At 71.4% G+C, this 23,750-nt stretch overlaps 1 protein-coding gene across 1 annotated transcript; it reads left to right on the plus strand.

The window, feature by feature from the left end:
- The first annotated feature begins 876 nt into the window (after positions 1 to 876).
- KCNH2 (potassium voltage-gated channel subfamily H member 2) lies at positions 877 to 23,281 on the plus strand. The gene is made up of 14 exons (XM_039726543.1): positions 877 to 908; positions 2,196 to 2,426; positions 5,534 to 5,698; positions 6,240 to 6,695; positions 7,282 to 7,496; positions 13,367 to 13,792; positions 15,801 to 16,179; positions 17,879 to 18,078; positions 19,456 to 19,708; positions 20,406 to 20,599; positions 20,946 to 21,045; positions 21,114 to 21,359; positions 22,025 to 22,202; positions 22,456 to 23,281. The coding sequence occupies exons 2-14, from the start codon at positions 2,297 to 2,299 to the stop codon at positions 22,643 to 22,645; spliced, it is 3,132 nt and encodes a 1,043-aa protein (XP_039582477.1). The 5' UTR covers positions 877 to 908; positions 2,196 to 2,296; the 3' UTR covers positions 22,646 to 23,281.
- Positions 23,282 to 23,750: the final 469 nt, after the last annotated feature.

Raw genomic sequence — 23,750 nt, forward strand, 5'->3', positions numbered from 1 at the left:
CCCACTGTCCCACTGTCCCACTGTCCCTGTGTCCCTGTGTCCCAGTGTCCTGGTGTGCCAGTGTCCCCAAATCCCGATGTCCCCATGTCATGGTGTCCCCCTGTGCTTTACTCTGGTGTCTTGGTGTCTAAACGTACCCATGTCCCTGTGTCCCTGTGTCCCAGTGTCCCAGTGTCCCGATGTCCTGGTAACCCAGTGTCCCCGTGTCCTCATGTCCAGGTGTCTTCATGTTCCGGTGTCTCCATGTCCCCATGTTCCTGTGTTCCCATGTCCTGGTGTCCTTGTGACCCCGAGTCCCTGTGTCCCCATGTCCCTGTGTCCCCATGTCCCCATGTCCTGGTGTCCCCATGCCACCAAGCCCCCGAGCCCTGGTGTCCCCATGTCTCCGTGTCTCCGTGTCCCTTCATGTCCGTGTGCCTCCAAGCCCCGTGTCCCCATGCCCCCATGTCCCCGTGTCGCACCTGTCGGGTGTGCGGCCTGGCTGCCAGGCGGGGCTGTCCCCGGTCTGTCCCCGGTCTGTCCCCGGGCTGTTCCCGGGCTGTCCCCGGTCTGTCCCCGGTCTGTCCCCGGGCTGTTCCCGGGCTGTCCCCGGTCTGTCCCCGGGCTGTCCCCGGTGGGGGGGCGGTGCGGGGCACCCGGCCGCGCCCGCCCGAGCCCAGCCGAACGCGGCCGGGCCGAGCCGAGCCGAGCCCAGCCGAACCCAGCCCAGCCGAACCGCGCCGAACCCCGCCGAGCTCGCCCGAGCTCAGCCGAACCGGGCCGGGCCGAGCCGCCGCAGCCGCACCGAACCGAACCGAAGCGGGCCGAACCGCGCCGCACCGCGCGGGCCGAGCCCGGCTCAGCCCGGCCGTTCCGAACGGCGCCGAGCCGCTTCCTGGACACCATCATCCGCAAGTTCGAGGGGCAGAGTGAGTGGGGGAGCCGGGCCGGGACCTGGGGGGCCCGGGGGGGATCGGGAGACACCGGGGAGCACCGGGGGGAGGGCAGTGAGGGGGCTGTGGCCCTGGGGGGTCTCAGCCCGGCCGTTCCGAACGGCGCCGAGCCGTTCCGACCTGTTCCGGGCGGCGCCGAGCGCGCGGGGCGGGTCCCGGTCCCCCCCGGCCGCTCCGTGACTAAATAAGGCCGATGGCGCGGCGCGCACCGGGCGGCTAGAGCGGGGGGGCTCGGCCCCGCCGCCCCCCGCCGGGGGGGATCGGGAGACACCGGGGAGCACCGGGGGGAGGGCAGTGAGGGGGCTGTGGCCCTGGGGGGGTTGAGGTGACAGGGAGGGACCCTGCTGACCCGGGCGTGCGGCGTCGCCAGCTCCAGGTGGGCTTGGGGTGGCGGGGACAGACCGGCCTGGCGGGGATTGCTGCCCGCCCTGCCCTCCAGCCGCCCCTGCCTCGGGGGTGCCGGGACCGGGCCTTCCCCACCGCCCCCCAGGTGTGGAGCCCCCGCCGCCAGCTCAGGCTGCTGCGGGGCTGGGGGTGCCCTGGCCCGTGCCCCCCGCACTGCCCCGCAGCTGGTCAGGGGTCCTGGCGGAGTGGGGGTCTGGGACGCTCAAAATCTGGGGGTTCCCAGCGCCTCGCTGGGGTCAGGCCCTGGGCATCCCCAGCCTGGAGACAGGGCAGGGGTCTGGGGGGAGCGCTGCCCTGGGTCGGGCTGGGGGTGTCACCTGCTGGGGGACGGGCTGGGGCGGTGGGGGTCCCAGGGTCCCCATGGTAGTGCTGTCCTTAGGGGGTCTCTGCAGTTATGGGGGTCCCCGTGGTGATGAGGGGGTCCCAGAGTCCCTGCTCTTGGGGGGTCCCTGCAGGGCTGGGAGCCCCTGGGTCCCCGTGGCTGTGGGGTCCCTGCTCTTGGGGTGTCCCTGAGGTGCTGGGAGCCCCTGGGTCCCCGTGGTTATGGGGTCCCTGCTCTTTGGGGGTCCCTGAGGTGCTGGGAGCCCCTGGGTCCCCGTGGTTATGGGGTCCCTGCTCTTTGGGGGTCCCTGCGGTGCTGGGAGCCCCTGGGTCCCCTGTGATGGTGGATCCCAGCGGTCCTGGGGTCCCCCCGGTGGGGATGGCACCAGCTGAGGGGTCCCCGGGGAGCGGGCGGGGGGACTCGCGGTGTGTGTGTCCCCGGGGAGCGCAGAGCCGGGGGTCGATGGGTGCAGGGGACCCCGCCGCGGGCTGCCGGGCCGGGGGGCTCCAGCCTGACCCCCGCCCCTGTCCCGCCAGGCCGCAAGTTCATCATCGGGAACGCGCGCGTGGAGAACTGCGCCGTGATCTACTGCAACGAGGGCTTCTGCCGGCTCTGCGGGTACTCGCGGGCCGAGGTGATGCAGCAGCCCAGCACCTGCGAGTTCCTGCACGGCCCGCGCACCCAGCGCCGCGCCGCCGCGCAGATCGCCCAGGCGCTGCTGGGCGCCGAGGAGCGCAAGGTGGAGATCTGCTTCTACCGCAAGGATGGTACGGGCCGGGCCCGCGGGGACAGCGGGCACAGCGGGCACAGCGGGGCTGCCCCTGCCGCCAGGGTGGCACTGCCCCCGGGGCCTGGGGGACAGGGCTGGTGGCAGGAGCTGATGGCTCAGCTGCAGCCCAAGGGACCCTGGCAGCCCCGGGGGACCCTGGCAGCGCTCTCCAACACCGTGGTGGCTCCCAGCAGGGTGCCAGCCTGGCGCTGGTGGCCCCAGATGGGCACCAGCCCCCTGCGAGTCCTCAGCCCCTCCTGGTGCCATGGTGGCCACCACGTGGGGCCAGGGAGCCACCAGGTGTTGTGGGGGGCAGTGATCCCCGCAGGGGGGCTGTGTCACCTGCAGCAGCGACAGGGGAGCGGGTGGGGGGCTGTGTCACCTGCAGCAGGGACAGGGAGCGGGTGGGGGGCTGTGTCACCTGCAGCAGGGACAGGGGAGCGGGTGGGGGGCTGTGTCACCTGCAGCAGGGACAGGGGAGCAGTGGACAGGGCTGTGTCACCTGCAGCAGGGACAGGGGAGCCCACAGGGGGGCTGTGTCACCTGCTGCAGGGACAGGGGAGCACATAGGGGGGCTGTGTCACCTGCAGCAGGGACAGGGGAGCAGTGTGCTGAGCTGGGGTCACAGTGCCACATCCCCGGGGTTGTGTGGAGCACCGGGCAGGTGACACCCCGGTCCCCCTGTCCCCAGAGCCTGGGCCGGGCTGGCTCCCCGCCTTGGCAGTGCTGGTGCTTCCCCTGGCCGTGGCCCCATGCCAGTGCCAGGTGTCCCGGCTGTCACCACAGCTGTCCCGGCTCTGGGCACAGGGCCCCGGTTCCGGTGCTGGAGTAAACAAAGCTGGTGCCAGCTGCCATGCGGAGCCACCGTGGAGCCCGCGAGGTGGGCTGGGGCCACAGGCACCCTGCTGGCCCTGGCACCCTCGCCGTGCCGCGGGGCTGTGCCTGGCACGCCCCGTGCCCCTTGGACTGTGCCGTGCCTGGGCTCCGGGGCACAGCTGGCCACGGGTGCCCCCCTGGAGCCTTGTTGTGCCCCCGTTGGGGTGACACTGATCGGCCTGCTGGGTGCCACAGGGGTGGGGGAAATGGGGCCCTCCTTGGGCCCCCAGAGAGCCCGACACCCCCGGCTGTGCCCCCCGAGCAGCGTGGGGGTCTCGCCCCTTGGCAGCCCTCGCGTGCTGCCAGGGAGAGGTGGGACAGGGGGTCCCAGCAGTGATGAGGGGTCCCAGCCCCTGGGAGCCTCTGTGGGGCCCATGGGGAAGTGTGGTGGGGGCGCTGGGGGTGCTCTGGGAGCCCCACCGGGACAGGGCAGTCCATGGGGACCGGCTGTCCCCTGGGCTGGGGAGGGACCCTGGCCGTGAGGTGGCTCTGGGGGTCCTGGGCCCCTTGGCCAGTGGCTGCTGCGGGGGGTGCCGGCCCTGGGGGCTGCACTGGTGCCACCGTGGGGGTCTCCTGCCCGCCCCAGCCGCCGTGTGAGGGTGCTGGTGGGGGTCACTCACTGCACCGGGCCCCCCAGGCGCCGTGGGGCAGGGACCCTGCTGCGGGTGGCTCCGGCGTGCCCGGTGCTCCCGCTGTCGCTGCCGCTCCCGGGGTGCCCTGGGGACCGTGGTGCGGTGCCCAGCGGTGCCCTGCAGCCCCCGGCCGAGCCCCCCGGTGTGCCGGTGCCGCGTCCTGGCGGCCGGAGCCGCGCTGGAGCCGCCGCCGCTGCTGCAGCCATTTGTCTTGGCGACGGGTTGTTTACGGAGCCGGGGACGCGCGGAGGTCACGCCGCCCGTGGGGCACCTGCGTCCCGCGGGGACACCGAGGGGACCCCGGGCTGCGGGGGGGCGGGGAGGGGGCACCCGCGCCCCCAGTGCTGCTGTGGCCTTTGGGGACCCCCCGTGCGCGGCCCCCGCTGCTGGTGGGGGGTGGGACCTTGTCCCTGTGCCACCTCGGGCTGTGGGGTGCCCTGTGCCACAGGGGTGTCCCCAGCCTGGGGGTGCAGGGGGCTCCTCGCTGCGGGTCCCCGGGCAGTGGGTGCGGTCAGGGGGTGCAGGGATGGGGGAACAGGGATGTCCCCCACTTTGGGGGTCCTGGTGCCCCGTGGCGGTCACGGGGAGCGCTGGGGGTGCTGGGGTGCAGTGAGGGGTGCAGGGATGGGGGAACAGGGATGTCCCCCACTTTGGGGGTCCTGGTGCCCCGTGGCGGTCACGGGGAGCGCTGGGGGTGCAGCGAGGGGGTGCAGGGGGATTTGGGACACAGCTCTGGAGGTCGGCAGTGCACTGAGGGGGCCAAGGGGCGGTCCCCTTGCAGCGGGGTGTCCTGTGTCACTACGGTGCCCCCGTGCCCCCCGGGACAGCCCCCGGCAGCCGGACCCGAGCTGTGCGGGAGCCGCCGTGCCCGCGGGTGGGTGCCGCGGGTCCCCCGGGGGCGCTGGCTCGGCCGGGACCCCGCGGGAGCCCGGGGCCACCGTGTGCCCCGCCGTGCTGGCCCCCGGCCCCGCGCGCGTCGGGGAATCCCCCCGCCGCGGGCACGGGAGCAGGGACGGTGCCAGCTGGCACCCGCCGTGCCAGCCTGCCGGGCCCGGCGCCAGCGGGGGGACACCGGCAGCGGGGACTCGGCGCTCGGCGTCACCCGCGTGTCCCCCCGGCACCACCCGCCCGTGTCCCCGTAGGGCGAGAGTGCCGGAGGGAGCAGGAGCCCCCCCATCCCCCAGAGGGTGCCCCGGGCTGCCCTGAGCACCCCCGGGTCCCCCCGCCCCAGCTGTGGCACCGGATTAACGCCACAGCTGTTAACGAGTTCTGAGCGGCTTAACCCTGCCCGGCACCCCCAGAGCCCCCCCGGCCCCCCCGGCGCCGCTGCCCACGCACAGACCTGCCACGACATGTGGGGGGAGAAAGGGGGCGCCCCGCCCTTCCGTGCCTCAGTTTCCCCCGCGCTGCAGCTGCAGGGTGGCTGCCTGGTGGGGTCCGTGTTGGGGGGCAGGCGGAACGGGGTTCAGCAGGAATGGGGGGCGGCAGGGGGGGCCCCCCAGGATGGGGTGCCCAGCAGGGACAGGGGCAGTGTCTCCAGGGCTGCCCTCCCCGGTGGGGGTGCCACCCCCCGTGTCACTGACCCCCCTCCCCACAGGCAGCTCCTTCCCGTGCCTGGTGGACGTGGTGCCGGTGAAGAACGAGGATGGCACCGTCATCATGTTCATCCTCAACTTCGAGGCCGTGAGGGAGCCTGAGCCCGGGGAGGCCCCGACCCCCAGCACCAACCACTGGGTCACCCCGGCCCCCTGGGGCCCGGCAGGTATGGGGACAGGGACACTGGGTCACACCAGGTGTGGGGACAGGGCCTCAAGGTTACCCCCAGGTGTGGGGACAGGGCCACCGGGTCACCTCCAGGTGTGGGGACAGGGACACTGGGTCACTCCTGCGTATGGTGGGGACAGGGACACTGGGTCCCCCCTGGTGTGGGGACAGGGCCACCGGGTCACCCCAGGTGTGGGGACAGGGACACTGGGTCACTCCTGCGTATGGTGGGGACAGGGACACTGGGTCCCCCCCTCCTCCTGGTTTCCTGCAGGGGAGTGGGCTCAGTGCCCCGGGCTGTGTCAGCCCATGTCCTGCTGGCCCCGTGTCCCACGTGCTGCTTGGGGGCCATGGGGAGAGTGGCAGCACGGTGGGGAGGGGGCTCAGACCCTGCCCCCGGCCCAGCCCAGGCTGCGGCTGATCCCCGTGGCTGCAGCAGCGCGGTGCCGGGCTCTGGGGCTGGCTGCTGCCCTGGGCAGCCCTGCTGAGCCCGGCCCTGCCGAGCCCGGCCCGGCTGAGCCCGGCCCTGCTGTCCCCAGGCCGCAGCCGCTCCCTGCGCCTGAAGCTGCTGGCGCTCACGGGCAGCCGCCAGTCGCTGCCCCCCGAGCCCCCGGAGCCCCCGGACGTGGTGGTCGTGGACCCGGGGGTTGCGGAGCCGCTGGCCGCGGAGCCCGCCGGCGACTCGGGCCCTGAGGACGCGTCCTCGTCGCTGGAGCTCGGCGCCGGGGACCGTGCCGAGGACGAGGCGGCGCTGATGGGGGACCCTGAGCCGCCGGTGCCGCCGTCGCCGCGGGCCGAGCGCCTGGCGCTGGCCTTCGCCAACCACAGCCTGGCCCGGAGCCGCTCCCGGGAGCGCCGGTCCCGGGAGAGCCTCCGCAGCCTCCGCCGCGCCTCGTCCGTCGATGACATCGAGGCCATGAAGGGGGACGGGGACAAGCGCTGCCACAGCCGCCACGCCAGCGCCAGCGCCGGCCTGCAGCGCGGCTCCAGCACCGGTACGGGCCCGGGGACAGCCACCGGGGCTGGGGACACGCCGGGGACCCTGGTGACCCCCATCCCACTGCCCCGCAGCAGGGGCTGGGGACCCCCGCGTCACCCTGGACCCTCCTAGCCCGTCCTGCAGCCCCTGAGCCGAGGGTGGAGTCACCCTGGGAGTCACCCTGGCAGTCACCCCGGGATCACCTCGGGAGTCACCTCGGGAGTCACCCTGGGAGTCACCCTGGGAGTCACCCTGGGATCACCCCTGGAGTCACCTCGGGAGTTACCTCGGGAGTCACCCTGCTGGCCCCAGAGCTCGTTAAACGTATTAAGATAAGGACAATCATTGTAATGACATTAAAGGTAACTGAGAGCAGCTCGGCAGGCTCCTGGGGGTGGTGGCACAGGCTGGGGGTCCGCCCTGCCCTGGGGCTCCACATTCCCTTCACGTGCCGCGGGACCGACCCCTGGGGGCTGTGGGATCCCCAGGAGCCCTGGGAGCGGTGGGAGCCGCCCGGGGGACACAGGGTGCGCGCGGCGGTGAGGGTCGCCCCGCCGGGGGACACCAGGGTGGCGGTGACAGTGTCGGTGTGTCCCCTGCAGGCGCGGTGGCCGCGGTGCGCAGCGCGCTGCTCAACTCCACGTCGGACTCGGACCTGGCGCGGTTCCGGGCCATCGGCCGCATCCCCCAGATCACCCTCAACTTCATGGACCTGCAGCCGGGGGGGCTCCTGGCCCCGCCGCCGGCCCCCCGCCCCATCATCGCCCCCACCAAACTGCGCGACCGCACCCACAACGTCACCGAGAAGGTCACACAGGTGAGACCCGGGCGGGGGGACAGGTCACACAGGTCACACAGGTGACACAGGTGACACAGGTGAGGCCTGGGGCCGTGGAGGGCCCCGGGCTTGGGTGGGAGCTGACTGGGTGATGCTGGAGGTGCAGGAGGTGCCAGAGGTGGCCAAGTGGTGGCAGAGGCTACCAGGGAATGCCGTAGTGGCTGCTGGAGGTGGCCAGGTGACACCAGGTGACAGCAGGTGCCAGAGGTGCAGAGATGGCTGGGCTGACCGTGGCATCCGGACAGTTTCGGTGACGATGTGGCCAGGCTGTGCCAAGATGGCCCAGCAGTGACAACGTGTCCCAGCAGTGACAAGATGTCCAGGCAGTGCTGGAGCTGGCCGAGTGGTGCCAAAGTGCCCGGGTGATGCCAGAAGTGTCCGGGTGGTGCCAAAGTGTCTGGGTGATGCCAGAAGCATCCAGGTGGTGCCAAAGTGCCCGGGTGATGCCAAGGTGGCTCGGTGGTGCTGGGGGGACTGGCCGGGCATCTGACTGTGGTGTTGTGGGGCGGTGGGTGCCGTGCCCGGGGGCAGCCGGGTCCAGGACAGGTCCTGGGGGGCTCCTGGCGGGGTGCAGGGGGCAGACACCCGCTGGTGCCACGGTGCCCCTCCCCGGTCGGTGCCGCCGTGCACCTCTCCCGGTGCCCCTCCCCGGTGCCCCTCTCCGGTGCCGTGCCTGCCGGGTGCCAGGCCCTGGCGGCCGCCGCTAATCCGCGGCCCGTTGTGTAACCGCCATCTGCCGCGGGAGCAGGAGGCGCCGCTTAATTACACCCTGATTTCCCTGCGCTAATGATCCGGGGGGGTCGGGGCTCCGGGCATCCCCGGGGGGCTGTGCGGGTGGGGGACGCGCGGGCTGTCCCGCCCCCGGTGTCCCCGAGCCCGGCCGGGGCTGTCCCCGGGGTCCCCGGCAGCTGGCGGGGGACGGGGCGGCCCCGGCGCATCTGCCCGGCCCCCTGTCCTTGTCCCCACCGCCGCTGTCCCCATCCCCATCGCGCTGTGCCGGTCACATTTCGGGGCTCGCTCCGGGGCTGGGGGCCGCAGGTGCCGCCTGGCAGCGGGGAGGGGGTGGCAGCGGAGCAGCGGGGGGGGCCCCGGTGCCGCGGACCCCCGCGCCCGCCCCGGAGTCCCCGCGGGGCCGCTCCCGGGCGCTCCCGGTCCCTCCTCCGGGGAGTGGCGACGGCTGGAGCCGGGGCGGCTCGGGGGAGGGTCTCCCGCGGGGGTCGGGGTGCCGTTGTGCTTTCCCCGCGCCGGGATGGAGGGGATGGGGCGCGGGGACGGCGGCGGGCGCTGCAGGCGGCTCCGGGGGGCACCGGGGGGCTCTGAGGGTCCCCCCGCGGCACAAACGGGGTCCCGCTGGCACAGGGGACCAGGGGTGTCCCCATGCCGGGATGGGGGGAGGGCGGCGGGCACCGGGGATCGCGGCCGGAGTGTGTGGACGGGTTTGGGGGCCTCGGGATTTTGGGGGGGGGTCTCCCGTCACGGCGGGAACTGGGACCCGCCATTTGTCCTGCCACGCGTGGGGGCTGTCCCCGCGGTGTCCCCACGGAGCAGGGGCTGGCACTGGGGGTCGCAGCAGGCTCTGAGGGGCTGGGGGGGCCCGAGGAGGCCTGGGGGGTCCCCCTGGGGCAGAGGCTCCTGCAGCCCCTCCCGCCCTCAGGGCTGTGGGGTACCGGGGCCGCCCCGTGCCTGGAGGGGGGCACTGGCGGCTGTGGTGGGCGACTCTGGGGGTGCAGGGGGATCTGCAGCCCCCCAGTGCCCTCGGGGGTTGGGGGTGTAACCCCCTCGTGGTCCCCACTGCCCACCTGGTGCCACGGCCGGGCCTGGTTCTGTGTCCTGCTGTGCCATGGTGGCTTGTGGGGTGGCAAGGAGTAACGGCTGGTGGCCTCTGCGGTGTCCCAGGGGGTCCCCGGTGTGTCCCAGGGGGTCCCAGGTGTGTCCCCGGTGGTCCCGGTGTGTCCCAGCTCCTCGTAGCCGTGCCCGTGGCTTTGGGGTGGCTGCGGGTCAGTGCCAGCGTCACCGGGCCGGGGTCGGGCTGGGGCAGGCGCACCGCCCCCAGGGACGTCACCCCGTCCCCCAGGGACGTCACCCCGTCACGGGGCTTGTCCCCCACGGTGCCACGGGTGCCACAGGCAGCGGGTGCCACTGTCGCTGCCCGCCCGGGGCGGCCCGTGTCGCCGTGCCCATGTCGGGGGGTCCCGAGGGGGCTGCGACGCCGCAGCTCAGCGCCGTGAGTACCCGGGGACAGCGTGGGGAGGGGGCGGGGGGGTCCCCAGCCCCGGGGCGTCTCCCGTGTCAGGGTGTCCCCGCGCTGCTCTGGTGTCACCCGGCCGTAGCCGGTGCTGCCCTGTGACACCTGCCAGGGGGCTGGGATGTCACGGGGTCAGCGTCCCTCCGGCTGGGGGTGTCCCCGGGGCTCCCAGCGCCTCGGGGTCCGTGACAAGGGGGGTGGCAGTGTTCAGGCTGGGGAGCTCTGGGGGTCTTAGACCCTGCTGGGGCATTGGGGGGGTGCCAGGGCCTGGAGAGGGCACGTGTGGGGTGCCCAGGGAGGTGTGGGGTGCCTGCCAGGGCTGCTGCTGGGTGCCTGCTGGGGCAGGATTTGGGACTCTGTGGCTGTGGGGCACTCGTTGGGACAGGATTTGGGGCTCTGTGAGTGTGGGGTCCCTGCTGGGGCAGGATCTGGGGCTCTGTGGTCCCTGCTGGGGCAGGATTTGGGGTTCTGCGAGTGTGGGGTCCCTGCTGGGGCAGGATTTGGGGCTGTGTGGCTGAGGGGCACTCGTTGGGACAGAATTTGGGGCTGTATGACTGTCAGGTCCCTGCTGGGCAGGATTTAGAGCTCTGGAGGTGTGGGGTCCCTGCTGGGGCAGGATTTGGGGCTCTGTGGCACTGGGGTCCCAGCCAGAGCCAGGGTGGGGGTCCCTGCGGGGTGCTGGGGGCCGCTGCATCCGAGCTGGGCGAGCCCGGGGGGAGCAGGGGCTCAGTAGGGTCTCGGGGGGCTCAGCAGGGTCTCGGGGGGCTCTGGGGCCCCGGGGGCTCAGCAGGGTCTCGGGGGGCTCTGGGGCCCCGGGGCTGTCGCGCCCCCCTGTCCCGCGCGGTATTTGGGGTGCCCGTGGGCGCGGGTGTCTGGGTCGCGGCAGGTGCGGCGCCGGGTGTCCCGGGGGGCGGGGGGTGGCGGTGTCACCGCAGGTGTCGGGGACGCGTCACCGGGGCGGGACGTGTCGCCGCGTGCTGCCGAACGTGTCACCGGCACCGCCGCCATCTGTGTCACCGTGACTGACGGGTGTCGGGGCGGGGGGTGGCACCGGGCCCGGGGGGTCGGGATGTCGCCGCGGGTCGGCCCCGTCCCGACACACGCGACAGGGGCGGGGTCCCCAACCCCTCTGCAGGGCACCCCCATGGTGCTGGCACGGGGGGCGGGGAGGGGCTGGGGGCTGTCCCCGCGGCCGGGGGACATTTGGGCTGGGGGCTGATCCCAAAATTGGGGGACATTTGGGCCCTCCCAGCCAGCACCGCCGGGGGGGCTCCCGGGGGCTGGGGTCCCCCCCAGGGCCTCCCTGGGGACACCCCCTGGCCCCGCGGGGGCTCTGTGCCCCGGGACCTGCCACCCCCGTGTCCCCGTGTCCCCGTCACCCCCTGGGGCTCGGGGGCTCGGGGTGCGGCCCCCCAGGAGGGGCTGGGGGCGGCCGCGGTGGCCTCGTCCCTCCGCGTGGGGACACGGGTGGCACGGGAATCCCCCGCGTGGGGGTGGCGGCCGTGACGCAGGAGCCGCCGTGTGTCCCCGTGCTGTCACCGCGTGTCACCGCGTGTCCCGGCGCTGTCACCACGCGTGCCAGCGCCGCCGCCGTGTGTCCCCGGGGCTGTGTCACCGCATGTCACCGCGTGTCACCGCGTGTCGCGGTGCCATCACTGCGTGTCCCTGGCGCCGTGTGCCCGTGTCACCGCGTGTCACCGTGCCCAGTGCCATCCCCCCGGGGCTGCTCCCGCTGCTCCACGGGCCCACCGCGGCCCCTGGGGACAGAGGCGACGGGGCCTTGTCCCGGGGGGCGGTGGCAGTGGGGGACATGTCCTGGCTGGGATGGGAGCGCATCCCGGGCTGTGGGCACCGCACGGGCGGGGACATCCCTGGCGTGTCCCTGGCGTGTCGCTGGCGTGTCCCTGGTGTGTCCCTGGCGTGTCCCTGGCGTGTCTCTGGTATGTCCCGGTGTGTCCCCCGCGTGTCCCTGGCACAGTGTGTCCCTGAGCCCTGCTCGGTGCCATGGACAGCTCTCCCCGCACACCTGGGCCAGGTGCGGGTGCCCGGGTGCCCGGGTGCCCTCGGGGTGCCCGGGGGATGCCCGGGGGCTGTGGCATGTCCCACCCCGTGCCGTGCCGCCCGAGGGCACGCACAGCCGCAGCGGTGTCCCCGCGGTGTCCCCGCGGTGTCCCCGCGTGCCGGGGGTCCCGGGGGTCCCGGGGGGCCGGGGGGGCAGCCCGGGCCGTGCCGTGGCAGCCGCAGCGGAGCAGCCTGGGAAAAATTTCCGCCCCAATAATTCCCGTCGGCTCCGGCGGAGCGCGGCTGGCGCGCCGCGCCGGGGTCCCGCTGCCACCCCTGCCCCATGCCCGGGGTCCCGCTCCGCAGCGCCTGCCCGGGGCTCCGCCGCCACGGCACCGGACGGCGGGAGAAGGTACCGGCGCCCTTCCCGCCCCCGGGGATGGCGGGGGTGCCGCGAGGGTGGGGGGCTCTGTGCCCCCCGAAACCCGCCGGGGCTGTGGGGGGCTCGGGCCGCGTCCTCGGCACTGTTCGGGGGGGTGGGGGCTTACATAAAGCTCTGGCTGTGCATGACGGGGACACCCCGGCCCCCCCGGGCCCCTCGGGGCTGGGGCCGATGGGGTGGGGGCGTGCCCGTCCCCTCCCGTGGGGCAGCAGCGGATGGAGCCCCACGACGGGCCTGGAGCGGCAAGGGGACCCCGGGGGTGCGGGGGTCACCGAGACCCCCCAGGGCAGAAGGGAGGCGGTGACCCCTGTGGGGCACAGGAGGGGGGCCGGGGTCACCCCCTTCCCTCTCCCCCCTGCCGTGGGGCTGGGGGGCTGATGGACCCCGTGGCACCCCCAGGCACCCCCGAGCATCATCCAGACCCCGCCAAGACCCCGGGGTTGTGCCCGGGACGTGCAGGAGTTCTGCACAGGGACTGGCACCTGGGGAGGGGTCTGTGCCCGCCAGACGGAAATGCCGGGGGGGGCCGTGCCCCCCGAGGGGGGCAGCCACGGCTGGGGGCACGGAGCTGGGCACGGAAAAGGGCACAGAGCTGGGGGCACGGAGCTGGGCACAGAGCTGGGCACGGAGCTGGGCCCAGGCAGCATCGTGTTTGTGGCTGTTTGGGGTGGGAGCTGCCCTGGCAGTATTTGTGGGGCAGGAGGGGGTTGTGGGGCAGCTCTGGGGAGTGAAGGGGCTTTGTCCCCCCTGTGCCCCCCTGGCACCCCTGGTCACACGTGGTGGTGTCCCTGCACCCCTCGTGGCCTGTGCTGGGGTCCCTCTGCCCCCCCCAGTCACAGAACTTTGCTTTTGGGAAGGGCCTTGAGGACCACGAGCTCCAGGGATGAGCCAGGTCCCCACCTGTCCCCAGGCTGGGCTCCGAGCCCTGCAGCAGCACTGCCCCCCCGCAGCCCCCCAGTGCCCTCCCTTGCCCTTTGGGGGTCCCACCTCACCCCGGAGTGTCACAGCCCTGCTGAGGCTGTAAAGGTCCCCCAGAATGACCCACCCGGGCCAAGACCCCCAGCCCAGGCCTCAGGCACGCACTGGTCGGGGTTTGGGGTGGGAGGGGCTGCCCTGTGGGTGTTGGGGTGCAGGCCCGACCCCCTGTCCCCCCCGTCCCAGGTGCTGTCCCTGGGTGCTGACGTACTCCCCGAGTACAAGCTGCAGGCGCCGCGCATCCACCGATGGACCATCCTGCACTACAGCCCCTTCAAGGCCGTGTGGGACTGGCTCATCCTGCTGCTGGTCATCTACACGGCCATCTTCACGCCCTACTCGGCCGCCTTCCTGCTCAGCGACTCGGAGGAGGCGCAGCGCCACCAGTGCGGCTACTCCTGCAGCCCGCTCAACGTGGTGGACCTCATCGTGGACATCATGTTCATCATCGACATCCTCATCAACTTCCGCACCACCTACGTCAACTCCAACGAGGAGGTGGTCAGCCACCCCGCCAAGATCGCCATCCACTACTTCAAGGGCTGGTTCCTCATCGACATGGTGGCCGCCATCCCCTTCGACCTGCTCATCTTCGGCTCCGGCTCCGAGGAGGTGACAGGGGGACACTGCTCTGGGGGTGCCAGCCGTGCCCCCGGTGCTGGGGTGGATGTGGGGTGCTGCTCTGGGGTGCCAGCCGTGCCCCCGGTGCTGGGGCGGATGTTGGGTGGGTGCTGGGTGCTGCTCTGGGGGTGCCAGCCGTGCCCCCAGTGCTGGGGTGGATGTTGGGTGGGTGGTGGGTGCTCGGGGACACTGCTCTGGGGGTGCCAGCCGCGCCCCCAGTGCTGGGGTGGCTGTGGGGTGCTGGGTGCTGCTCCTGGGGAGTGCCTGGGGGTCCCCCACGCACCCACCAGTGCCCCCCTGAACCCCCCCCAGACCAGCTTTGCTCTGGGTGGGACATGGGGACACCCAGGCTGCTGTGGGGAGAGGGGCAGGGGCTCATGGCACCCCCTGCCCTGCCGGATGTTGGGTGGGTGCTGGGTGCTGCTCTGGGGGTGCCAGCCGTGCCCCCAGTGCTGGGGTGGATGTTGGGTGGGTGGTGGGTGCTGCTCTGGGGTGCCAGCCGCGCCCCCGGTGCTGGGGTGGATGTGGGGTGGGTGCTGCTCCTGGGGAGTGCCTGGGGGTCCCCCACGCACCCACCAGTGCCCCCCTGAACCCCCCCCAGACCAGCTTTGCTCTGGGTGGGACATGGGGACACCCAGGCTGCTGTGGGGAGAGGGGCAGGGGCTCATGGCACCCCCTGCCCTGCCAGGGCTCTGTGGGAGCTCTCTGGCTCTGCTGTCCCGGTGACCTCCCTGTGCTCCCTCCCCACACACCTGCACCCTGGGGGGCTCCTGGGGCAGGGGGAGCCCCCAGAACGGAGGGGCCTGGCTGGGGGCAGGGACCCCCCACCCCTTTGGGGTTCTGAGGGTCTCTTCACTGTCACCCCCTCCTGTTTCCTGTCCCCCAGACCACGACACTGCTGGGGCTGCTGGTGTGGGGAGAGAACATGGAACCCCCTCTCTGTTCTGCGGGTCCCTGGGGTGTTCCCAGCCCTGTAACCCTTTCTGTGCTGTTGCCCAGATCATCGGGCTGCTGATGAGGGGGCGAGAGCATGGACCCCCCCTCTCCCCTGTGTGGGTCCCCAGGGTATCCCCACACCTGTAACCCTTTCCATGCCGTTCCCCACACCACTGATGTGGGGTGAGAGCATGGAGCCCCCCACTCTGTTCTGCGGGTCCCTGGGGTGTTCCCACCCCTGTAACCCTTTCTGTGCCGTTCCCCAGACCATTGGGCTGGTGTGGGGCGAGAGCATGGACCCTCCCTCTCTGTTCTGTGTATCCCCGGGGTATCCCCACCCCTGTAACCCTTTCCCTGCCATTTCCCAGACCATTGGGCTGATGTGAAGAGAGAGGATGGAGCCTCCCTTCCCCTGTGTGTGTCCCTGGGGTGTCCTTACCCCTGTAACCCTTTCCGTGCCGTTCCCAGACTGTGACACTCATTGGGCTGCTGGTGTGGGGAGAGAGGATGGAGCCCCCCTCTCCCCTCTGTGTGTCCCTGGGGTATCACCACCCCTGTAACCCCTTCCCTGCCGCCCCAGACCACGACGCTGATCGGGCTGATGTGGGGAGGGAGCATGGAACCCCCTCTCTGAGACTGTGACACTCATCGGGCTGCTGATGAGGGGGCAAGAGCATGGACCCCCCTCTCCATTCTGTGGGTCCCATAGGTGTCCCCAGCCCTGTAACCCCCTCCCTGCCGTCCCAGACCACGACGCTGATCGGGCTGATGTGGGGAGGGAGCATGGAACCCCCTCTCTGTTCTGTGGGTCCCCGGGGTGTCCCCAGCCCCGTAACCCTTTCTGTGCCGTTCCCCAGACCATTGGGCTGGTGTGGGGGGAGAGGATGGAGCCCCTCTCCATTCTGTGGGTCCCCGGGGTGTCCCCAGCCCCGTAACCCTTTCCGTGCCATTCCCAGACCACCACGCTGATCGGGCTGATGTGGGGGGAGAGGATGGAGCCCCTCTCTGTTCTGCGGGTCCCCGGGGTGTCCCCAGCCCCATGACCCTTTCCCTGCCACCCCAGACCACCACGCTGATCGGGCTGCTGAAGACGGCGCGGCTGCTGCGGCTGGTGCGCGTGGCGCGGAAGCTGGACCGCTACTCGGAGTACGGCGCGGCCGTGCTCTTCCTGCTCATGTGCACCTTCGCCCTGATCGCCCACTGGCTGGCCTGCATCTGGTACGCCATCGGCAACGTGGAGGGGCAGCGCACGGGCTGGCTGCACGCGCTGGGACAGCAGATCGGCAAGCCCCTCAACGGCAGCTTCGGGCCCTCCATCAAGGACAAGTACGTCACCGCGCTCTACTTCACCTTCAGCAGCCTCACCAGCGTGGGCTTCGGCAACGTGTCCCCCAACACCAACTCCGAGAAGATCTTCTCCATCTGCGTCATGCTCATCGGATGTGAGTGCCCGCCTGAGGGCTGGGAGCGTGCCCGCACACCTGGGGGTGTCTGAGAGTGTGAGTGTGTGAGTGTGTGTGAGTGTGTGTGCCCACACACCTGGGGGTGTGTGAGAGTGTGTGAGTGTGTGTGCCTGCACACCTGGGGGTGTGTGTGAGTGTGAGTGTGTGAGTGAGAGTGTGAGTGTGAGTGTGTGCCTGCACACCTGGGGGTGTGTGAGAGTGTGTGAGTGTGTGTGCCTGCACCCCTGGGGGTGTCTGAGAGTGTGAGTGTGTGAGTGTGTGTGAGTGTGTGTGCCCACACACCTGGGGGTGTGTGAGAGTGTGTGAGTGTGTGTGCCTGCACACCTGGGGGTGTGTGTGAGTGTGAGTGTGTGAGTGTGTGTGAGTGTGTGAGTGTGTGCCTGCACACCTGGGGGTGTGTGAGAGTGTGTGAGTGTGTGCCTGCACACCTGGGGGTGTGTGAGTGTGTGAGTGTGTGTGTGAGTGTGTGTGTGTGTGAGTGTGTGTGAGTGTGTGTGCCTGCACACCTGGGGGTGTCTGAGAGTGTGTGCTTGCACACCTGGGAGTGTGAGAGCAGTGAGAGTGTGTGAGTGTGTGAGCATGTGCCTGCACAGCTGTGTGTGTGTGAGCACCTGCGTGTGCAGCCAGGTGTGTGTGAGAATGTGTGAGTGTGTGCCTGCACACTTGAGTGTGCAGAGCTGTGTGTGTGAGTGTGCAGAGCTGTGTGTGTGTATCCTCACACCCCTGTGAGTGTGCCCTGCCCTGTTTGACCCCTCCCCGGATGCTCTGGGTTCGGGTCCCCCCTGGGCTGTCCTCAGGTGGCACAGGGGGTGGCAGGTGGCTCTGCCGGGGGACAGGAGGCTCTGCAGAGATCCATGGGCTGGGGACACCTGTCCCCACAGCAGCCCCACGGAACATTCCAGGCTGGGCAGAGGGGCTGCACACCTGGGACAGTCCCTGGGGTGCTGTGACAGCGGCTGGGGGAGCCCAGGGGTGCCCAGGTGGTTGTGGATGTGGGACTTGGGGACATGGTGGCCTTGGCAGTGCTGGGGTGGGTGGGCTCAGGCGTCTGAGGATTCCCCTGGTGACTCTTGGCACCAGCGTGAGGATGACGCCCCTCCATGACGATGGGGACCTGCGTGCAGTGGGGACCCTCACGATTATGGGGTCTGGTGACAGTGGGAGCCCGTGTGGTGATGGGGACCGCTGTGACAAGGGGGCACTCTGGTGATGGGGACAATCCTGTGCTGATGGGGACAGTCCTGTGCTGATGGGACCCCCATGACAAGGGGCACTCTGGTGATGGGGACACTCCAGTGATGATGGGGACACTCCCATGGTGATGGGAGCTCCTGTGGTGATGGGACCCCCGTGACAAGGGGTGCTCTGGTGGTGGACACCCCCCTGTGATGGTGGGGACCCCCGTGACAAAGGGGACCCCATGACAATGGGCCCCTCCACCGTGATGGGTACCCCGCACTGCAGCCCTGGCAGCCGTGGGGGTTTGGGGGGTTTGGGGGGGTTTGGGGGTGCAGAGCCCCCCGAGATGCCCCCCAGCACCGATGCAGGGCAGCCTCCTTGGGAGCCCCCGGCCACCCCCGTGCTCGGGGACACGGGGACCCCGCAGGCCGGGCCGGGGGGCGGCAGTGCAGGTTGGGGGGCTCGGGGGGGCAGAGCCGGCCTGACGCTGCCCCCCCAGCGCTGATGTACGCCAGCATCTTCGGGAACGTGTCGGCCATCATCCAGCGGCTGTACTCGGGCACGGCGCGCTACCACACGCAGATGCTGCGCGTGCGCGAGTTCATCCGCTTCCACCAGATCCCCAACCCGCTGCGCCAGCGCCTCGAGGAGTACTTCCAGCACGCCTGGTCCTACACCAACGGCATCGACATGAACGCGGTGAGCGCCCTGAGACACCCCAAAAACACCCCTGGGACCCCTAAACCCCCCAGCCCTCAGCCCCCCTCCTCAGGGAGCACTTCCAGCACGCCTGGTCCTACACCAACGGCATCGACATGAACGCGGTGAGCGCCCTGAGACACCCCAAAAACACCCCTGGGACCCCTAAACCCCACCCTGGCCCTCAGTTCCCTTCCAGCACGCCTGGTCCTACACCAACGGCATCGACATGAACGCGGTGAGCGCCCTGAGAAACCCCAAACAAACCCCAAACACCCCTGGGACCCCTAAACCCCCCAGCCCTCAGCCCCCCTCCTCAGGGAGCACTTCCAGCACGCCTGGTCCTACACCAACAGCATTGACATGAATGCCCAAAAACACCCCAAAACACCCCAAACCCCTGTGGGACCCCTAAACCCCCCAGCCCTCAGCCCCCCTTCCAGCACGCCTGGTCCTACACCAACGGCATCGACATGAACGCGGTGAGCACCCTGGGAAACCCCAAAAACACCCCTGGGACCCCTAAAACCCACCCTGGCCCTCAGTCCCCTTCCAGCACGCCTGGTCCTACACCAACGGCATCGACATGAACGCGGTGAGCGCCCTGAGAAACCCCAAACAAACCCCAAACACCCCTGGGACCCCTAAACCCCCCAGCCCTCAAACGCGGTGAGAGCCCAAAAACACCCCAAACACTCCTGGGACCCCTAAACCCCCCCATGGTACTCAGCCCCCCTCCACACGACTGGTCCTACACCAACGGCATCGACATGAACGCGGTGAGATCCCAAAAATACCCCAAATCTCCCCTGGGACCCCTAAACCCCCATGGCCTCAGCCCCTCTTCCAGCATGCCTGGTCCTACACCAACATGAACGCAGTGAGACACCCAAAAAGCTCCAAAAACCCCCAAAACCCCCCACGAGACCCCCAAACCTACCTGGCCCTCAGCCCTCCCCTCCTGAGGGGGCACTTCCAGCACGCCTGGTCCTGCACCAGCAGCAGCAGTGTGATCATGGTGAGACCCCAAAAAAAACCCCAAAAACCCCCACGGGACCCCCAAACCCCCCAGCCCTGAGCCCCCCTCCTGAGGGGGCACTTCCAGCACGCCTGGTCCTGCACCAGCAGCAGCAGTGTGATCATGGTGAGACCCCAAAAAAAAGCCCAAAAACACCCCAAACCCCCACGGGACCCCCAAACCCACCTGGCCCTGAGCCCCCCTCCTGAGGGGGCACTTCCAGCACGCCTGGTCCTGCACCAGCAGCATCAGAGTGACCACAGCGAAACCCTCTGGGACCCCTAAACCCTGGCACGCCCCCGACCCCTGGCAGCCCCGAGGCCCCCGGTGACCCCCGGTGACCCCCCGGTCGCCCCCAGGTGCTGAAGGGGTTCCCCGAGTGCCTGCAGGCCGACATCTGCCTGCACCTGAACCGCAGCCTGCTGCAGAACTGCGCCCCGTTCCGCGGCGCCACCAAGGGCTGCCTGCGGGCGCTGGCCATGAAGTTCAAGACCACCCACGCCCCCCCGGGGGACACGCTGGTGCACGCCGGGGACGTGCTCACCGCGCTCTACTTCATCTCCCGCGGCTCCATCGAGATCCTGCGCGGCGACGTCGTGGTCGCCATCCTGGGTGAGCCCCCACGAGCGGCCCGGGGGTCCCGCAGTGCCCCCAGGGTGGCACCCCATCGTCCTGGAGACCCCCGCGGTGCTCCTCGGGTGACGCCCCAGCTGCCTGCCGAGGGATCCCCCCCACCCCGGGACCCCCCCCCCCCGGGGGAGAGCCCTGGGTGTCCCCAGGGTGGCACCCCATCGTCCTGGAGACCCCCGCGGTGCTCCTCGGGTGACGCCCCAGCTGCCTGCCGAGGGATCCCCCCCATCCCGGGACCCCCCAGTGCTGGGGGAGAGCCCATCCTGACCCCCGCCTTTTGGGGACCCCCAGTCCTGTGCACGACCCCAGTGCCCCCCCGGTGACACCCAGGCACGCCAAGCGACTCCCGCCCCTCCCGCATCCCCCCAGCTTTGGGGTCACCGTGAGTCCCTGGGGTCTCCCCAGCCCTGTCACAGCCGAGGTCCCGAGGTGCCCCCTCCCTCCCTCTTTGGGGTCACCGTGAGTGCCCCGGGGGTCCCCCCAGCCCTGTCACAGCCGAGGTCCCCGAGGTGCCCCTCCCTCCCTCTTTGGGGTCACCGTGAGTCCCTGGGGTCCCCCCAGCCCTGTCACAGCCGAGTGCCCGAGGTGCCCCTCTCTCCCTCCCTCCCTGGCGGTGTCCCCCCGCTCCCCCGGTCCCGGGCACACCTCGGGGAGCCGCGCTGAGCCCCCGTGTCCCCAGGGAAGAACGACACCTTCGGGGAGCCGCTGCACCTGCACGCCCGGCCCGGGAAGTCGCGGGCGGACGTGCGGGCTCTCACCTACTGCGACCTGCACAAGATCCTGCGCGAGGACCTGCTCGAGGTGCTCGACATGTACCCCGAGTTCTCCGACCGCTTCTGGGGCACCCTGGAGATCACCTTCAACCTGCGCGACGTGAGCGGGGGCCCGGGGGGTGGGCTCCCGAACGGGGGGGCCCGGCGAGCCGGGGGTCCTGGAAAAGGGGTGGTCCCGAACAAACAGGGGGGTCAGAGCCAGCCGAGGGGGTCCTGAGCAAACTGGGAGTCTTGGGGAAGTTGGGGGGGCTCGGAGCAGGTGGTTGGGGGGGTCCGAGCAGGTTATGGGGTCCTGAGCAGGCTGGGGGGTTCTGTGCAGTTTTGGGTGGGGGTCCTGAGCAAGGGAGGGGGCGCTGAGCAAATTGCGAGGGGCTGAGAGCTCTGGGGGGTCCCGAGGAGGCGGGAGGGGCCCGGCAGCCCCCGACGGTGCCCCCGTGTCCCCGCAGACCAACATGATCCCCGGCTCCCCGGGCAGCGACGAGCTGGACGCGGGCTTCTCCCGGCTCCGGCGCCGCAAGCTCTCCTTCCGCCGGCGCCCCGAGAAAGGTGGGTGGGGGCGGGACCCCCGGGGGACCCCAGGGTGCCGCGGCGCTGACCCCGCTCTGTCCCTGCAGACGCCGCCAGTCCCGGGGAGTCCCGGGCGCTGCGGGGGGACGGCGGGGGGGGCCAGGCCCCCGGAGCCCCCCGAGGCCCGGCCGAGTGGGACCCCCCCAGCCCGTCCAGCTGCGCCTCCAGCGACGAGGAGGAGCCCCCCGCGCCCCCGCCCGGGGCCACGGCGCTGTCCCCGTTCCGCAGCGCGGCCCCGGCTCCCCCCGAGCCCGAGGAGCGAGAGGGCAGCGACATGTGCAACCCGCTCTCAGGTGGGCCGGGGGCTCGGCGTGGGCGCGGCCCCCTCCTCCTCTCCTCACCGGGGCTCAGAGCACCCCAGGGTGCCGCGGCGCTGACCCCGCTCTGTCCCTGCAGACGCCGCCAGTCCCGGGGAGTCCCGGGCGCTGCGGGGGGACGGCGGGGGGGGCCAGGCCCCCGGAGCCCCCCGAGGCCCGGCCGAGTGGGACCCCCCCAGCCCGTCCAGCTGCGCCTCCAGCGACGAGGAGGAGCCCCCCGCGCCCCCGCCCGGGGCCACGGCGCTGTCCCCGTTCCGCAGCGCGGCCCCGGCTCCCCCCGAGCCCGAGGAGCGAGAGGGCAGCGACATGTGCAACCCGCTCTCAGGTGGGCCGGGGGCTCGGCGTGGGCGCGGCCCCCTCCTCCTCTCCTCACCGGGGCTCAGAGGGCACCCCAAAGCCTGGCGCTGCTGTCCCCAGCCCTGCCCCACCCCATTCCCTGACCCGCGCCCGGCACTGCCCCCTGTGCCCCCTGAGCTGGGCTTGGGGAGCCCCCCATTCCTTCCCTCCCCCCTCGGGGTCCTGCAGCCCCCCCAGAACTGCAGCACACCCTGCTCCCCAGCCCCTGACCCCCCTCACGCTGCCCCAAAACTCCCCCCTCATTTCACCGCCCCAAAAACCCACCCGCCTCCCTCCTTTCCCAGGCGCCTTCTCGGGGGTCTCCAACATCTTCAGCTTTTGGGGTGACACCCGGGGCCGCCAGTACCAGGAGCTCCCCCGCTGTTCCCACGGGCCGCCCCCAAACCCCCCCCCGACCCTGACCCGCCGCCAGCGCTCCGACCTGGAATCCCGCTTGGATCTGCTCCAAAAGCAGCTCAACAGGTAAACCCGGGGGGCCGGGTGCGACCCGGGGGGGCTTCACCCCCTGGGACCCCCCCCCACTGCCAAAGGGCTCTGGGGAGCCCTGAGCAGGAAAAGAGGGAAGGGGAGAGCCCGAGGCCAAGCTGAGCCCCCCGAGCCTCCTGAGAGGGGTGGGACAGGGGGTGCCGGGGGTCCTGGGGCAGGGAGGGCGGGCTGGGGGTCCTAGGGCAGAGAGGGGTGGGACAGGGGGTATCACGGCCCCGCTGCCCCGCAGGCTGGAGTCGCGGCTGAGCACGGACATCTCGTCCATCGTGCAGCTGCTGCAGCGGCAGGTGCTGGTGCCCCCCGCCTACAGCGCCGTGAGCTCCCCGCACCAGCCCCCCCCGGGGCCGCTGCCCCCCGCCGCGGGGACCCCCCCGGGGACCCCCCCGCTCCAGAGACACTGCTCCGACCCCGGCAGCTAATGGGAGCGCCGGGGCGCGGCGGGACCCCCGGAGCCACGGGACCCCCGACCCCGGAACGCGGGACCCCCGCAGCCCTCGGACCCCAGGACGTGGGACCCCTGGAGTCCTCAGGCCCCGAGAGGCGGGACCCCCAAAGCCCAGGACGGGGGAGCCCCGGCCCCGGAGTGTGGGAGCCCCGGACCCCGGGGCCCGCAGCCCGGGACGCAGCAGGCGGGACCCCCGGAGCCACAGGACCCCCGGCTCCGCACCCTGCGACCCCCGGCCCCGCAGTGTGGGACCCCCAGAGTCCTCGGAGCCCCGCACCCCGGCACCCGGGACCCCCGGAGCCGCAGGACCCCCGTCCCCAGCATGTGGGACCCCCAAAGCCCAGGACAGGGGACACCCTGGGACCCCTGACCCCGCAAGTGGGGACACAGAGCCCCCAGCCCCGGGCCCCGGCTGCCCCGTGGGCGCTGCCCTGGGTGCTGCCGGGGGTCTCGGGGCCGCCGGGACCCCCGGTGTCCCGCTGGGGCCCCCTGCCCCGGACTGTCAGACTGTGCTGCTCTTCCTCCTCCTCCTCCTCCTCCTCCTCCTGCCCGAGCCCCGGGGCGGCGGGGGGTGCACAGGTGTGCACACGTGTGTGTGTGTGCACAGGTGTGTGTGTGTACAGGTGTGTGTGTGCACAGCTGTGACTGTGCACAGGTGTGTGTGTGCACGGGTGTGCACAGGCGTGCACAAGTGTGTGTCTGCACAGGTGTGTGTGTGCACAGGTGTGTGTGTGCACAGGTGTGTGTGTGCACAGGTGTGCACAGGTGTGTGTGCACAGGTGTGTGTGTGCACAGGTGTGCACAGGTGTGTGTGCACAGGTGTGCACAGGTGTGTGTGTGCACAGGTGTGCACAGGTGTGTGTGCACAGGCGTGCACAGGTGTGTGTGTGCACAGGCATGCACAGGCGTGCACAGGTGTGCACAGGTGTGTGTGCACAGGCGTGCACAGGTGTGTGTGTGCACAGGCATGCACAGGCATGCACAGGTGTGTCCCCGGCTCCTCTCCCAGGACGTCACGTGTGTGTCGGGGGGTCCCACTGCGCTGGGACACGCGTGCTGCCCCCCGTGTGTGTGTGTGT

The sequence above is a fragment of the Passer montanus genome, unplaced genomic scaffold, assembly GCF_014805655.1.
Source record: "Passer montanus isolate IOZ18808 unplaced genomic scaffold, ASM1480565v1 scaffold59, whole genome shotgun sequence".
Classification (NCBI taxonomy): domain Eukaryota; kingdom Metazoa; phylum Chordata; class Aves; order Passeriformes; family Passeridae; genus Passer; species Passer montanus.